General features: G+C 53.5%; 1 protein-coding gene across 2 annotated transcripts in view; it reads right to left on the bottom strand.

The window, feature by feature from the left end:
• Positions 1-1,820: 1,820 nt before the first annotated feature.
• ZFAT (zinc finger and AT-hook domain containing) overlaps positions 1,821-16,140 on the bottom strand; it is a 158,251-nt gene continuing 143,931 nt past the window's right edge. For both annotated transcript variants that reach the window (XM_052651527.1, XM_052651528.1), the window contains exon 16: positions 1,821-3,267. In XM_052651527.1, the coding sequence (XP_052507487.1) occupies positions 3,028-3,267 (240 nt within the window). In that variant the 3' untranslated portion in view covers positions 1,821-3,027. The remainder of the gene's footprint in view (positions 3,268-16,140) is intronic.

The raw sequence follows: 16,140 nt of genomic DNA, 5'->3' as shown, positions 1-16,140 counted from the left end.
AGGAGGGGAGAGGTGTGAAAACTCCGCAGACGACTCTGACCTGAACTGCATTCTGTCGACACCGACCTGCCTTCCTTTGTCTGTTTCGTGATAGTTTAGTACACCAAGCCGTCACTGCCTTCTTAGCCTGCAGGAAGTGTAACAACTGTTATCCACCACAAACCACCGAAGCCTTAAATTGCAGCATTAATAGTGACAGTAGTGATAAACTAGAATTTTTAAAATCAAACCCAAACGTGTCCCCGTCACGGCTAAGAGAAGGGCCAAGTTGACTGGAAAATAATTTACTTAGAAAATTTTGTGATGCACGGTAAATTAAGTCCTCCCTCCAGAACATGTTTCTGCTTTTGTTTTTTGTTTTTTCCTCTTCCAAATTAATAGTCCACTTAATTGATTCCCAAAGACCTGCTACGACCGAAAACTGTTACCACTGGGGGAAGATGGACGTGGACCTGGACTTCATCTATGGGTGAGATGGACAGTTCATTTTGAAATTTTAAAAGGGGTGAGGTGGGGTGATGGAGTTGGAATCAAAGTCTTTACAGCCTTGAAAGATGGAACCAAAGGATACAGGAAATGTCATCAGTGACAACAGACAATGTATTTTAAATACTTACTACAAGAAAAATTAATTTGCTAAATTGGCCCTGTAGATACAGTTATAAAATAAGTCACCATCTCCTCAGACAACTCAAAACTCGGGCTTCCCTGGTGGTTCAGCTGGTAAAGAATCCGCCTGCAATGCGAGAGACCTGGGTTCGATCCCTGGGTTGGGAAAATCCCCTGGAGACAGGAAAGGCGACCCACTTGGGTATTCTGGCTTGGAGAATTCCTTGGACTGTATCGTCCATGGGGTCAACAATCTAAGATAGCGGGAAATCTCCAGATAAAATAATTAAAAAAAAAAAAACAAAAAAACTCAGAGCAACTAATGCTGCTGCACGTCCACGGCCACACTGGGAGGTGACAGCCTCCTTACTGGGCATCTCTCAAGGGGGCAGAGCTGTCCCTCTCTGCCCGATGCTGTGCCAAGCACCTCATGTACATTCTCCCGGTGAATCTCACTACCTCTGAGTCTTACCGTCACCTGTATGATGCATCTAGCATACTAGACTAACTGTGGTGATCACTTTGTAATGTATAAAAATACCCAATGACTATGCCATGTACCTAGAATTAACAGTGTTGCAGGTCAATCACACAGCAAGAAACAAACAAAAACACAGACTTCTAAATATTGAGGGAAAAAAATCCATCATTTGGCTGTACCATTCACTTTTACCAAGATTGGTAAAAAACTCCTCATCCTTACTAGAGAATAACCCAAAGTTCATTCTGTAGTAGTGTTTATTCGGTAAGCCCTGTCCAACTCTAGATCCCACGGACTGTGGGATTTTCCGGGCAAGAATACTGGAGTGGGTTGCCATTTCTTTCTTCAGGGGATCTTCCCGATCCAGGGATCAAACCTTCATATCCTGCATTTGTAGGTGGATTCTTTACCACTGATCCCCCAGGGAGGCCCCATTCTTCACTGAAAATGGGTCAATAATGTCTGCCTTGGCCACAAAAGAGAACCAGCCATTGTAGGATTAAAAACGATTCTCAAGCTTTTTTCTTTGTTACCGAACCAAAACTTTTGGCTGTTTTTAGTACCCAAATAGCATCAAGGACTTTGTTTCATATGAACAGTTGAGTCATCCTATGTCATGTATTTTCATTATTTCATTGTTTAGTCTAGAAATGTGAAAGTCTAAAACCATGAAGCAACAGTTTGGCATTTTACACCTCAAAAGGATGGTTTATTCAAATAATTGGTTAGAATCACTATAAATTAAATAAAACTTCATTTGATTAAAAAAAAAAAAATCTTGACCTCAGTGAGCCGGACAGTGAGTGACGCCATCAGGAGACCCCAGGGCTAGACTGGGGGTGGCGGTACTTGCCTTGACACCCCCACAAAGCTGTCACACAGCAGAGGCGCAGAAAGTGTGGGGTTTACCAAGAGCCCCTGGACGAAAAGGTCAGACTTAGGAGCGTTGGGAAGGCTTGATGGTGGGTTTACCACCCCTCCTGAAGTGGGGAGTGGCCGCTGCCTCCTCTAGGCTGCAGCAAACCAAAGTGAAGTGCCAGGAAGTGGAAGGGAAGACCACTGGCCTCTCATAGTGACCCCGAAACAAGGCTCATGCTTTAGAAGGAGAACGACAGTCACTGTCAAGTTCTGGGGCCCGGGGTCTCAGAGGGGGTGGGACGTGGCGGGGGGGCACATAAACCCACCAACCTAAAGGAGGAGAAGGACTCAGGTACAGAAATGCTTTGATTCTATCCATCCCACCTCCTTAGAGCAGCAGGCAAACAGCAAAAAGTGCATTTATTGGAAAAGCAAAAGAATTCTAAGAGAGGAAGCTGAGACCCCTCCACCTGGGATGGGACTGGGAGGGTCAACAAATCACGCTCACGTCACATGATAGTAAGCGCCTTGGAGGCTCCAGGAGGGCGGGACTCTGCAGGCCCATCCCTCCCCTCTTTTCTCTGCTAAGTGATTCAGAAATGCTAAGGTCACCTCCTCTGGCGGCTGTCTCTCGGTCACCGGGCTGCAGGGCAGTCCCAGATAGACAGGGCACCTACACGGGGTCAGGGGGCCCGGGGTTGGGGCCATGATTCAGAGAAGGTGCTGATGAGGACTGGGGAGGGGAGGGGTGGTCTCTGTTTGAATCTTGATGCAAAGGGGCTGCCTGGGGAGGGCCCTGTTTGGGGGAGTTGATGCGAAAGTCCTCCTGGAAGCGGATGAAGTGGGGGAGGGTGTGTGTGTGTGTCTGTGCTGCGGAGAGGGGAGGGGGGGCTCCCGTATTGCTGGTGATGCCAACCGATGGCCTTATCCACCCAGAGGAGGGCCAGGAGGGCCCCACATGGCCACTGGAGCCGGGAGGGCAGATGCAAGCGCACGCGGAGCACTGGGCTGGGGCCTTCCCGGGCGCCCGGCAGGGCAGGCAGCCCTGCCTCATGGCTCTGTGGCACGCCCCAGGTCCTCTAGAGCTCAGGGGCCGGTGGCCCTGAGGCCTGCTCCTCCACGGGCTGCACAGCCTCCTGCACGTAGACGATGAACTCCGAGGTCTCCCCACCCTGAGTGTAGACGGTGACCGTCTCGATGCCCTCCACGTCATCAGACGACACCACCAGGTGATGCTGCTCGGCCAGCTCGACGGAGGCCTGCTGGAGGGTCTCCTGGATCATGACCGTGTGGTTGGAGCTGGGCTCCTCGTCCGTGACCTGCAGGAGGGTGAGAGAGAGGTCATAAGGCGGGCCCCGCTTCCAGTCCAGCTGGGACCAGAGGAATCCCAGCGACTGGCTACGGAGCAGGCCGATTCCAGATAAGGCCAAACTCCAGCTGGTGCTAATGCCCTGACTCTGTTCTGGTTTGTTTTACAACTGCTTTTGATCTTGAGAAGAGAAATAATACAGATAACATAGGCAAGAATTAGAAAGTGTTGAGACCCTAAGAGGTGTAAAAATGACTGATAGAAAACCAGCCGAGGAGGAAAGTGAAGGGCCTGGACTTGCTGAGCTGGGGAATGACTGCATTGGACACAGAACAGATGTCAGGGAGACTGGCCTTGCCCAGCAGGGTGTGAAGGCGAGGCAGGAAGAACCTCTCTGTCCTGCACTTGGTGGGGCGCAAATAGCACCTCCCTCGCTGCGGGCTGTGAGCCTGGAAAGGCCACTTTCCCCCATGACCCTCCGATGTCTCATCTGTGAAACAGAGATGAGAATGCCCACTTCAGAGAATGGCTCGGAGAACTGAAGAAGCTTTTGTAAGCAGAGTGGGTGCTTAATAACATCACCACGCCTTCCAGGCCCTCACTCAAGTACTAACAACGTTTCCCTACGGTACTGCGGCATCTCAGTTACTCATTCATTCATTCATTCAGCAAGACCGTCCTCGTTTCATCACGGTCCCAGTGGACTGCGCTCTCTGAGGGCCAGGCTGTCACTGCCATGGCACAGCTCTCCCCAGATACAGGCGGGCGGGGCAGGTGTGGGCCCGGAGCAAGCACCCAGTATCTGTGGAAGGGTGCAGGTGAATGATGGATGCTCAGGGAGCACATGGGGGAGAACCAGTCTAGGGAGGCAGACACAAGACAGGGCGGTGCTCTGACAGAGCGCCAGGGCAGCCTCCAGGGGAGGCACGGGGGTGGGCTCCAGGCAGAGTGGGGACAGAAGGAGCAAGGACTCGCAGGACCCCCAGGAGAGACCAGGAGCAGCAGGCTTGCTCAGGCGGCCTCTGTGAACTCCCACTCATGAAATACTTTCTGACTCCCCACTGGCTGAAGCCTGGGTTACACTTTCCTCCCTGTCCAGCCCTCTGTAAACACGACCCACACCATCTCTGGGAGCCAGGTTCGGGCTTCCAGGGGCCTCCCTCAGCCCTGGGCCTGAGCCATTCCCTGCTAGCAGGTAGGGCTGTGTTGGCGGGAGTGTGGTCAGGTTTAATTCAGGAGGAGGCCCATCTGGGGTGGGCACCACACAGCTACTGACAGGAAGGAACCTCCAACTTGCACAGAACTTTCCATAAGCTAGAGAGATGTCCTGAGTGGGAAGTATTAGCACATTTAGCCCGAGCTGTCTTTCTAGAGTAGATGGAGACCTTTCATCCCTCCTTCTTTCACTGTTTGTTTCAGTTTCATGAAATGGGAAAATGTACTGTGAACCAAGACTTTAGAAGTAAATACTGATTTACTTCACTTTGAAAGAGGGAACCTGACAGAAGGGTGGGAAAGGGAGGAAGGAATGCTGGACAAATGCTTTTCTCTGAACTGTCGGTCAATCCCACATGAAAGTAAGGAGTTGAGGGGCACGCGGGATTTACCGTGAGGTCCCAGGACCTCACGCGGGCAAATCAAGCCCATCGACTTCAGGTAAACAGATGCCAACAATGGTGATAAAACAGGCGAGATCCACCAATACATGAGCTTTGAGACGCACTCCTGGCATGACAGCACGATTCATATACAGCGACTGCCATCGGAGGTGAAGCCCAGAACAAGGACGAAGTCACCAACAGCGGACTTCACTGTCCTGAACAGCTCTAACACCCGAGTGCTGATCAGGGCTGACACCGCTGCCCAGACAGTGTCCCTCCGGGCCCAGCCTCAGATGAGCAGAGCCTGCAGTGCGGGTGGCAGGGCGGGGTCCCAGGAGCCGGCCCAGGATGACCCAGGTGCAGGAAGAAGGGCAGAGACCCAGAGGAGGCCTCCGGGCTCGAAACAAGGGAAAATAGCTCTGTCCCATGAGGGCTGGGGCCACTTCGTGGAAGGCAGTGGTGTCTGCAGACAGTAGGAGAAGGCATGGCGGGCGGAGGGGAGGCAACAAAGAGCAAGGTGTGTGCTCACAGCCCTGCCAGTCACCAAACTCACTGGGCAGGTCCCCAACTTCCAGATAGGATCACCAGTTCGGTTCCCGCACTGCCAATTCTGAGAGCAAAATGAACTTTCCAAATGCGATCCTCTGGGCTTACTTCACCAGGAAGAGTGATGGAGACGAAGGTGAACGTGCAGCCGCAGAAATCCTGTGAAGGGTGACCCTCCTGGCCGGCACAGGTGTCACGGGAGGGGCGTTCAAAGCGTAACTATGATGCCCAGGGTTCAGTCGCCGCCTGGTACTGGCCCAAGTTCACGTTCTCATGAGCTTGCGTGTGCAAATGCCCAGCTTCTTGTGAGGCCGTGAAAACGGGACCTGGGGGGCATGGAGGGCTACATCACAGAGGGGGTGCTGGCTCCTCCCCCACCCTCAGGCACGCCACCCCTGACAGGACTCACACTCTGCTTCTATGTTTTATGTTTCTGCAAACCATAGACTTCCTTCTGTGCCCCCGCGGCAGCCAGCGGACACTCTCCTCACCCCAGGCCCATAACCTGCACATGGCGTCTTGTGGCCTGGGCATCTCAGGGAAACCTCTAGCGCCCAGTGACTCATCTAAGGTCAGTGGGCTGGAAGGTAGCTCAGATCTGGATGTTAATCCAGGTGACCTCAAGTCCGGGGACCTTCCCTGGCTGGTGCTGTGTGGCAGCGACTAAGGAAATGATGTGTCATAGATCAGTAGGGTTAAATTATGACTCTCTACCCGTCCTAATCAGTTTAGGGCTGACTGTATAGCTCTCGACCATTTTCTTTGTTCAGAACGATCGCTCTAGCAGTTTAATCTATTAGCACAGACTTACAATTGTTCTCCACGGTAGAAATAATCTGCCTTCACAGTGTCATTATCCCCCGAGATGGGTACTCCATTTTCCCCAAGTGCTGTATCTAACACATCTTCCAGCTAAATTATTAGCAGCACAGAGAGCTTAATGGAAAACCTTAACCCACAGGACTGTGCAAATTATTCACTAAATCAGGCTCTGAGTTCTGCAGCTCTGCCCACCTTGACTGTTTCAGAATCTAGTTTTCTTCCCTGTGCGTGCGTATGCTAAGTCGCTTCCGTTGTGTCCGACTCTTTGCAACCCTATGGACTGTAGCCCACCAGGCTCCTCTGTCCATGGGATTCTCCAGGCAAGAATACTGGAGTGGCTTGCCACGCCCTCCTCCAGCGGGTCTTCCTGACCCAGAGATTGAACCAGGGTCTCTTATGTCTCCTGCACTGGCAGGCGGGGTCCTTACCACTAGCGCTGTCTACAGCAGATCACAAACAGAGCACAGGGCTCTGCAGGGCTCTTCTCTCCTGGAGTTTTCCGCCAAGACCCCACCCTCTCCACAGAGATACAGCAGCTAAGGGGCATCTGGGAAATGAATGGGGTTGGCCTGTGCCCCAGTCCACACCTCTGCCCTGCCTCCCAAAGATATGGAGGGGGTTCTGTCTCTAAGACCCAGATGCTTAGCACCCCGCACCCGCCCTACAAACTCAGCCATAAGTGACAAAGGGCTTTTGAGCAAGTAAATGAAAAGAGGGCAGCACACAACCCCGTGTGCCATACTGTGTGTCCCCATGGGTGTCCCTGCCCAGCCGGAGCCTGTGTGCCCGGAGCCACCACCCTGAGCCCCGTACCCTGCCAGCCACCTGGGCCCTCCCCGAAATGTGATTGCCCTGCTTGGAGCCCCTCTGTCATTCGAGCTCCTGCCTCAGTGTTACCGTGTCCAACAGAGCTTCCCAGACAACTCCCACCCCCAGCAGAAGCAGTGGCCTCAGACACACCCCCACCTCACCTGCCCTTGTTCCTTCACTGCACTGTCGCCCCTAGAGACCACGTCACCTGCTCATCTATCTATTCTTCATCAGGAGCTTTGAGAAGGCAGGGACCTGGGCCGTGTTTTGGCTACTTGATTCCAGCACCTACGATGTGGCCTGGCATGAGGAAGCTGCTGGCCAGGGCCTCATGAACAGTCAGCATCTGGCCCCACGACTGCATTCGAGGGGGATCTGCATTCTCCACGGTCGTTTACGTGCTTTGCAACCAAGGGCCCTTCTTGTCTTTGTTCTGTTACCTAATTTTTTTCTTTTCAAATAACATAGTCCTTTAATAATTGGGGGGAAATGAAGCAAAAATTAAGAGAGGAAAAAGGAACATGCAGAATTGCTTCTTTCAAATGCCACAAGGTGTCTTGGCTGAGAAAACATTCTCCCTCTGATGTGCAGGACAGTCATCAGCGCTGGGCTGGGCACAGGGCGGGCACCTGGACAGCTGTGGAAAAGCTGACCTCTCAAGAGCACTCCATCAGGCACTTGGCCTGCACCCCAAGAGAAGACGACAAGGGAAGAGGTCCCAAGGTCACGTGTCCCTTCAGCCTGCACCCCGAGAAGATGAAAGAGGTCCCAAGGCCACGTGTCCCTTCAGCCTCCGCCCCGAGGCAATGAAAGAGGTCCCATGGCCACGTGTCCCTTCAGCCTGCACCCTGAGAAGATGAAAGAGGTCCCAAGGCCACGTGTCCCTTCAGCCTGCACCCCGAGAAGACGACAAGGGAAGAGGTCCCAAGGCCACGTGTCCCTTCAGCCTGCACCCCGAGAAGATGAAAGAGGTCCCAAGGCCACGTGTCCCTTCAGCCTGCACCCCGAGGCAATGAAAGAGGTCCCATGGCCACGTGTCCCTTCAGCCTGCACCCCGAGAAGATGAAAGAGGTCCCAAGGCCACGTGTCCCTTCAGCCTGCACCCCGAGAAGACGACAAGGGAAGAGGTCCCAAGGCCACGTGTCCCTTCAGCCTGCACCCCGAGAAGACGAAATAGGTCCCAAGGCCACATGTCCCTTCAGCCTGTGCCCCGAGAAGATGAAAGAGGTCCCATGGCCACGTGTCCCTTCAGCCTGCGCCCCGAGAAGATGAAAGAGGTCCCAAGGCCACGTGTCCCTTCAGCCTGCACCCCGAGAAGACGACAAGGGAAGAGGTCCCAAGGCCACGTGTCCCTTCAGCCTGCGCCCCGAGAAGATGAAAGAGGTCCCTGGGCCACGTGTCCCTCCAGCCTGCGCCCCGAGAAGATGAAAGAGGTCCCAGGGCCACGTGTCCCTTCAGCCTGCGCCCCGAGAAGATGAAAGAGGTCCCAGGGCCACGTGTCCCTTCAGCCTGCGCCCCGAGAAGATGAAAGAGGTCCCAGGGCCACGTGTCCCTTCAGCCTGCGCCCCGAGAAGATGAAAGAGGTCCCTGGGCCACGTGTCCCTCCAGCCTGCGCCCCGAGAAGATGAAAGAGGTCCCAGGGCCACGTGTCCCTTCAGCCTGCGCCCCGAGAAGATGAAAGAGGTCCCAGGGCCACGTGTCCCTTCAGCCTGCGCCCCGAGAAGATGAAAGAGGTCCCAGGGCCACGTGTCCCTTCAGCCTGCGCCCCAAGAAGATGAAAGAGGTCCCAGGGCCACGTGTCCCTTCAGCAGCAGGAATGGGAGTCACTGTGCAGAGTGAATGCAGCAGACCCTGCAGGAGGCGGATGCATCTACCAGGTAGAGGCTGATTTCCTCAGGAAGACGAGGTCTGGTTCTGAAGGGACCTTGCAGCATAAAATGCTGCTCGCTGGGGTCTCCACGTGCACTCAGGCCCCTCGGAGCTTCGCTTGATGATAGTGGCCAGTGGGCGGGCGGACAAAGGTTACCCAGGCCCAGGGTGACTGAGAAACCAGAAAAGGGATGAAAACAAGCTTTAAAATCAGGAGCAGATCTGAAGGGCGGGTGCCTGCAATGGGCTGCAGGGCAGCAAAGGTGCGGACTTGGTTGGAACAGGGGCGTGTTACATTAGCACCTGCTCTGCAAGACAGAACAGTGAGCTCCGTCTGGACACCTCTGAATACTGAACCATTTACTGAATAAGCCATTGGACAAGTGCCTGGCTCTCGTCTGTCATACAGGCAGCCCTCTGTATTTCAAACGGTCTCGCTGAGAGTTAATTGTCAGACACTCTGCTAGAGGCTGGAGACAGAACCGTGGGTCCCTCACGGTCTAGACACAAAAAGGTCGCCAGTTCAGTGGAGGGGCTGGAGAGGACACTTCTCCTGGACCCTTAGGGTGGGGCGGAGCTGGGTGGGTGGGGAGCAGGTGGTGGTCAGCAGTGGTTTCCTGCAGGAGATGACCCCGGTCTCGAACACCAGACGGTTTCCAGGAATCGAAAGAATGCAAACATCCTCTAAGGTCCCTTGCACTGCAGAAATTCTCAGACTCCAGGATACAGTGAGAATTAGAGGGCTGCAGACAAAAATCCAAACACGACAAACCGGAAAACAATAATGAAAAAGAACCTTGCGGTCAGTTCCTTTAGGTGAAATGTTCCCCTGGGTGTGTTGAAGCTTTAGGGAAGGTGCCTTATTTTTTGCAGCAATTAGGGTTTCACTCACTGCTTAAATTATAGCCAAGCAAGAGCTTCCTCCACCATTCTCAACAGGAGACTGCAGACCCATTTTCCAAGGTTAATAAGCAAGCATGTTTACGGTAACAACCCTAGGTCAGGTATGGCGCTGCCTGAATCGGAACCAAAGGGAAATGGTAAATATGATTCTGAATTTACAGAGGAAAGAAAAGGTATAAACGAATGTGGTTTATAAAAAAGCATCATAAATTCCCAACTCTAAAAATATATACACATCTAGGGGACCAAAAAAAAAAAGAGGAGGTGAATACTATGTGCAAGAAATTTGTGGAATTATCAAAAGACAGCAAAAGATATTCACAGACAGGGAGAAACCATTCCAGAGATCAAAGGAAATTTAAAGCCTTTAAAAAAAGAGCACGAATCCCCCCGGGAAGGGAGGAGGCCTGTGACGCAGGCCCGCATTCGTGAGACAACGGCATCATCCCTCCTCTCCACTGTATTTTGCTCTTGGCTGCAAGGAGACAGCAGATACTCTCCTCTTTTCTGAAAACACACACCCCATAAACAGTGCAAAGTCCGGGTTGTAAAGACTGACAGCCCAATAAAAACAGTCCCCGCTAGCGTGTCCTTGCTCTCGGAGATGCTGAGGGGTCCATCTGGCGACACTGGCCCCCCGGTGCTGAGACGCCAGGGCACTGGGGAGCCCCCTGCACAGAGTGGCCTTGGTCGGGGGCGGGGGAGGGGGGGCGGCTGGCCTGAGGGGAACGGGCGGGTCTCTTTACCCGGAAATGGGAAGCGAGACCTCAAGCTCATCACAGGATGAGTGTGGAAAGGCTTGCATGTTGGTCAGACAGACTAGGCAGGCAGCCGGGTTAGAGGCAGGGGCCAGGGCAGCAAAAAGCGGGAGTGCGTGGCCAGGACCCATTGTGTTTCTCAGACATCTGAGTGCAGATTGGTGTGATCTCAGGAAACCAGGTGGCTCAGGAAAACAGAATCCTTCTGTGACAGTGGTACAGTGGGGAGGGCAGCATGGCCTCACTCGAGAATTAAGAAACAGCAGGGACCCAGGGCCTGGCACGGGGGGAGTGATGCAACGTGAGGTGCTCACGATTGCTGGCAGATCAGCCCCTCCAGGGCAGCGTCCCCACCACTGCCACCTCCCCACGGACCCCCAATGTCCCGCCCCCTGGGTCTTAATTAGCACACCCTCCTCTGGACAACGTGCACGCAGCATGGAGCCTCCCGCAGGCCTGACGTGAATGAGCCTAATGTTTGCTGCAGGAGATGTTTCAAATGGAACCCAAACAGAGCATCTTCCCAGCGACAGGGAAGGAGGGGGCAGGCGGTGGCTTTTGACTGCCTCTGAGTATCTTCTGATATTTAGACAAGCTTGCTGTGCAGGATCCTGCCCTTTGGCGACCTGTCAGCACACATATGTTAATTTCCACTCAATGCCACACATGCCTGGGATCCGCATCGCTGGCAGGCACCCGGCCCTGGGTGGGGGTGGTGGGGAATGTGCTTCTCCTGGAAGCCTCCCCATGCCTGGAAGCCCGTCCAAAGGTGGACCACTCTCGGGTCAGGCAGGGGTCCCGACACCGTGCTCACTGAAGCCCCCTCCACTGTATTTGGGGGGCATTTCCCTCTGCATGTGGCTCAGGACAAAAGACCTCTGCCCACCTGATGTTCACCAGCCCCCGGACCTGACGGGTGGGCGCTCCATGGAGACCTGGGCCCATGGACTCCTCCCCTCCCTCTGCCGTTCCCAGGGCCCCTCTCCAGCGAGGTGGCACTGGCTTCTCGCCTCAGCGATGGAAACTCTGCTCCCTGCGAGCCAACAATCTGTTTCCTCTAGAAGTTTCTCTCTGTGTCCTTTTACACAGGTGACGGGCAGCCTCCAGGAGACCCTGGGGACAAGGACATGCAGCTGGCAGGGCACACCCTGTTCCCCCAGAACCTTCAGAGCCGCCACCCCTGCCCAAGGGAGACACACTAAACTCCCAGCCACGGAGCACATCCGAGCTCTGCTTGTTGTTCAGTCACTAAGTCGTGTCCGACTCTGAGACACCACGGACTACAGCACACCAGGCTTCCCTGTCCTTCGCTATCTCCCGGAGCTTGCTCAAACTCAGGTCCATTGTATGGGTGATGCCATCCAACCATCTCATCCTCTGTCGCCCTCTTCTCCTCCTGTCTTCAATCTTTCCCAGCATCAGGGTGTTTTCCAGTAAGTTGGCTCCTAGCATCAGGTGGCCAAAGTATTGGAGCTTCAGCTTCAGCATCAGTCCTTCCAATAAATATGATTAACTGATTTCATCTTGCAATCCAAGGGACTCTCAAATGTCTCCTCTAGCACCACAATTAGAAAGCCATCAACTGTTTGGCACTTGGCCTTCTTTATGGTCCAACTCTCATAGCCGTACATGACTTCTGGAAAAACCATAGCTTTGACTAGGTGAATCTCTGCCAGCAAGTGATGCCTCCGCTGGTCTAATATGATGTCTAGATTTGTCAGAGTATCCTGTTTAAGGAATGTTAATCATAACAAAACATAAACCACTTCAATCACTCTTCAAACTCACACAGATAGGTTCGTTGGGAACAAAGTAGGTCTAAGAACAGAGTCAGGGACTGTGAGGCCAGTGCAACTCCGCGGTTGGTGCCCACCACGTGCGCAGACATGAGCAGCCCCAGGCCCTGGGTAGGAACCCCACGTGGACACTGCCTCCTGCTCGTCCAGCCACAACTCCTTTCCTTCCTGTACTTCTCTCTCTGAGCAGGGAGATCGCCCACCTGGGGTCTCTCCTGCCCTGTGTCCCTTCTGGCTCAGAGCCTCCCATCCAACTCCCTGCTACTTTGGGCAGGAGGTCCCATGATGCTGCTTGACACCAGCTTTTCCATATCCGCCTCCTTCGGGGCCCTCTCCAGGGATATGTGAGTGTTCATCGCTCAACTGTGTCTCACTCCCTGTGACCCCATGGACTGTAGCCGCCCAGGCTCCTCTATCCATGGGATTCTCCAGGCAAGAATACTGGAGTGGGTTGCCATTCCCTTCTCCACTCTCCAGGGGGGTGACCCCGAATGTCACAACCACAGCCCGTGGGACAGACGGGGTCACATTGTCTCCAGCCATGAACATGATGCAACCATCTACCTGGACCAGGTAACAGACTCTCCTACACAGCAGGAGGCACTTCACCCACGCTGGGACTTGTACTGCTGAGCGCGGGGCCTGGACGGCTGCATCTGAAACTGCCTGCTTCACAGAAGCTTCCAGAAGCAAAAACAGTTATGGCTGACTTCTACGCGCTCAGACTGGAGTTGAGGAGCTATGTCACTCCTATGACAGGAGCTAAGATTAGACTCAACCAGAGCCAGGCACCCCGCCAGCTGCTTCATTTGCATAATTATGCATAACCCGCACATCAGCCCCACAGGGTAGGTTCTATTATTTTCCCAGTTTACAGATGAAACAACAGAATTTCCGAGAGGAGAAGGGCTTTGCCCCAGGCCACACACTATTGAGGGAACGCTACAGGGTCAAGTGCAGCCAATCGGCTCCCTTTCAGCTGCTTACTGCACTACTGGCTGCGTCCTTCTCCACCCACTGTGACCTGGCCTGGGGTGACCCCTAAAATGGGCTTCTCAGGAGTCCCCCTGTGCACTGCTCATCCAGGGAGGGGCTCCATCTTCAGGGCCTGAGGCTCCCTGGGCAAGGCATCCATAGCAACTGGAAATCACAGGCTGCCCCAGCTCGGGCACCCCAGCCCACCCAGCTTGGCGTCCGGAGTCTGATCCCCCAGGGATGCCAGGCTCTGATTCACGTTTTGAAAAGATCACTCTGTCTGAAAACTTGAATTTAGAGCTGCAGGAGAGAAAGTACGCAGCCTGGTGAAGAGCCAGGTCTGTGACCAGGGAGGGAGGCTGACAGCTGAGGTTGGAGCTCCCTGGGCTCCTGGACACTCATGAGCTGCCCGGGGAGGGGACGACGGTGCAATGCGGAGTCTGATTCCACAGGTCTGAGGGGGCCCAGACAGTCTGCGTTTCTAACAAGCTCCCTGATGCTGATGCTGCTGGCCCTGGGACAACATTCTGCGTAGTCAGGGCTTGATGGGGGCAGCACCCTAGGGACAGAGGAACTATTCAAGGTACCTTATGAAGGGAGTGCCCACAGCAGGGAAGGACTTGCTGATGTGGATCAGATGTCGGGGTGAGAGAGGCCGAGGAGGGAAGACAGACTCCCAGGAGCAGGAGTGGAGAGCTGCATTTACTAGATGGACAGGAGGCAGGGGGAGCTCCTGGGCTAAGATGGGCGTTTCCGCCCGAGTGGGAGTGACGAGCAAGAACTAGCCTGCAGCTGCACTCCCCTGGGCTGAGCCTGAGGCTGTAACAGACCCCCTTCGGATGGGGATTGCAGCTCTGGTTCCTCCCATCAGAGCCCTGCCTTTGCTCCAGACCTGCAGCAGACCCAGAGATCTCAGCCAGCAAGGGGACGCTGCAGGGACGGGAGGAGGCAGCTAAAACCCAGCTACCCTGGCCAAGGGCGTGGATCAGGAAATGGGCACCAGAGAAAACAGTAATAAACACGAGAGTTGGGTTGTTGTTAAGTTGCTAAGTCATGTTCGACTCATCGTGACCCAACCCAAAGACCGTAGCTCACCACGCTCCTCTGTCCGTGGGATTTCCCAGGCAAGAAGGCAAGAATATAGGAGTGGGTCACCGTTTTCTTCTCCAAGGGATCTTCCCGACCCAGGGATCATACCGGCATCTCCTGCATCATCAGGAGGGTTCTTTACCACTGAGCCACCAGGGAAGCCTCAAACACAAGAGTATTAACACTCAAATAAAGTGGGATTCTGCAAACTGCACCAACCGAGCTGCAGCTTCTGAGGCACAGGGGAAATCGGGTCTTAGGGAAAAGTGTAAAAGAATCAGGGTTCAATGACAGATACCTTCAGGTCAGCTAACAACGTCTTATGTGAAAAAGAGTGTCAGGATGGAGTAGAGAAAAGCTTTATTCTGTTTTTTCAGACTATTTCCCATATGATCATGGATATATAATGGAACTTACTTTTACTTCTAAAATTTCACAAAGAGAGGGAATTTTCAGTCACTGCCATGGAACAGGAGGGCTCAGCAAGTAGTAAAAGAGCCGTGAAAGGAACCACTCGTGATTATCAGCCTCAGACATCATACCAGGAGCGGAAATCACTGAGGGAAGTTGAATTTGAGACAAAGACAAAGATTGAAATGGCTGAGGGAGAACTAAGGCAGGCTCAGCAAGGACAGCAGCTGGCATGACGTGACCGGGAGGGTAACCCGCAGTCAAGCCCCCGAGCGAACCGTCTGGATCTATATGCTGAAGGTCACCGCCCAGCTCGGAGGCAGGCACTCCACAACGAATGTGAAGTGGGCAAATATTTGAAGAGGCTACCTGTGTGTGTAATTAGACGCTTGATGTAATTCAAGTTGGCAGAGCCCCAGGATCAAATAAATCGTGCCACAAAGTTCTTTAGGTAGGAGCCAGACCTCACCAGTCAAAACATGCAGGTGAAAACTGGCTCTCATGGGAAGGGGCATGAGAAGAGGGAGAAACAGAGAAAGGAGTCAGTGAGGCGTCCCCATTTATATACCAATCAGAAGAACTGGGAACCAGAAGATAAAAGGTAGACATCTACCTGGATGGCAGGCATCGCTTCTACCACTAACAGAGAATCTAGAATTAGATCATCCAAGGGTCAGCAAGCACAAGGGACGCTGATGCCTCAGTTCTGCAGTCTACATCAAATCTGACCGCCCACGAAAAGGCAGGTGGTTTCCCGACATGGGCCTTCCCAAGCCACGAATCCATCGCGACTGCCGTCACCCCGCAGAGTCAGCGTGCGTGGAAGGGCGTGGGCCATTCCCACCACACGACGAGGACACACAGAGACACTAGCAGTACTCCCAGAGGGGCGAGACTGCAGCTGCCATCAGTCCTTTCAACTCTATATACAGTCTCCCTCTTCTAGGAAAGAATCCTTAGATGAACCACAGCGGTGGTAAAGCCACTGTATTGGGGAAATAGAACAGATAGTCAACTGAAGGTGCCAGGGTTTGGCAATGAGGAAAAGAATAAAAATCTGTGATTATGACGTCTCCCGCGCTCACACGCAAGTGATCTGAAGACAGAACAGGTTCTGAGGAGAGATGTGAATGGAGAGAAAAGAAGGGGTGGCTCTCCTGTTACTTCCATGCATTCGGGGGAGTAGGGAAGAGGTCTGTTTATGGTGTGAGTCCAACAGAGCCTCTGCAGGAACGAGGAAAGGACACTCATTAATTCCCAGATTATTGGAGCTTAACGTGGTAAGAGAACAGGGTGTCTCCAC

Source organism: Budorcas taxicolor, chromosome 14, assembly GCF_023091745.1.
Source record: "Budorcas taxicolor isolate Tak-1 chromosome 14, Takin1.1, whole genome shotgun sequence".
In the NCBI taxonomy this organism is placed as follows: Eukaryota; Metazoa; Chordata; class Mammalia; order Artiodactyla; family Bovidae; genus Budorcas; species Budorcas taxicolor.
The sequence above is the reverse complement of the archived record's forward strand: the minus strand, read 5'-3'. Positions and strand labels throughout refer to the sequence as shown.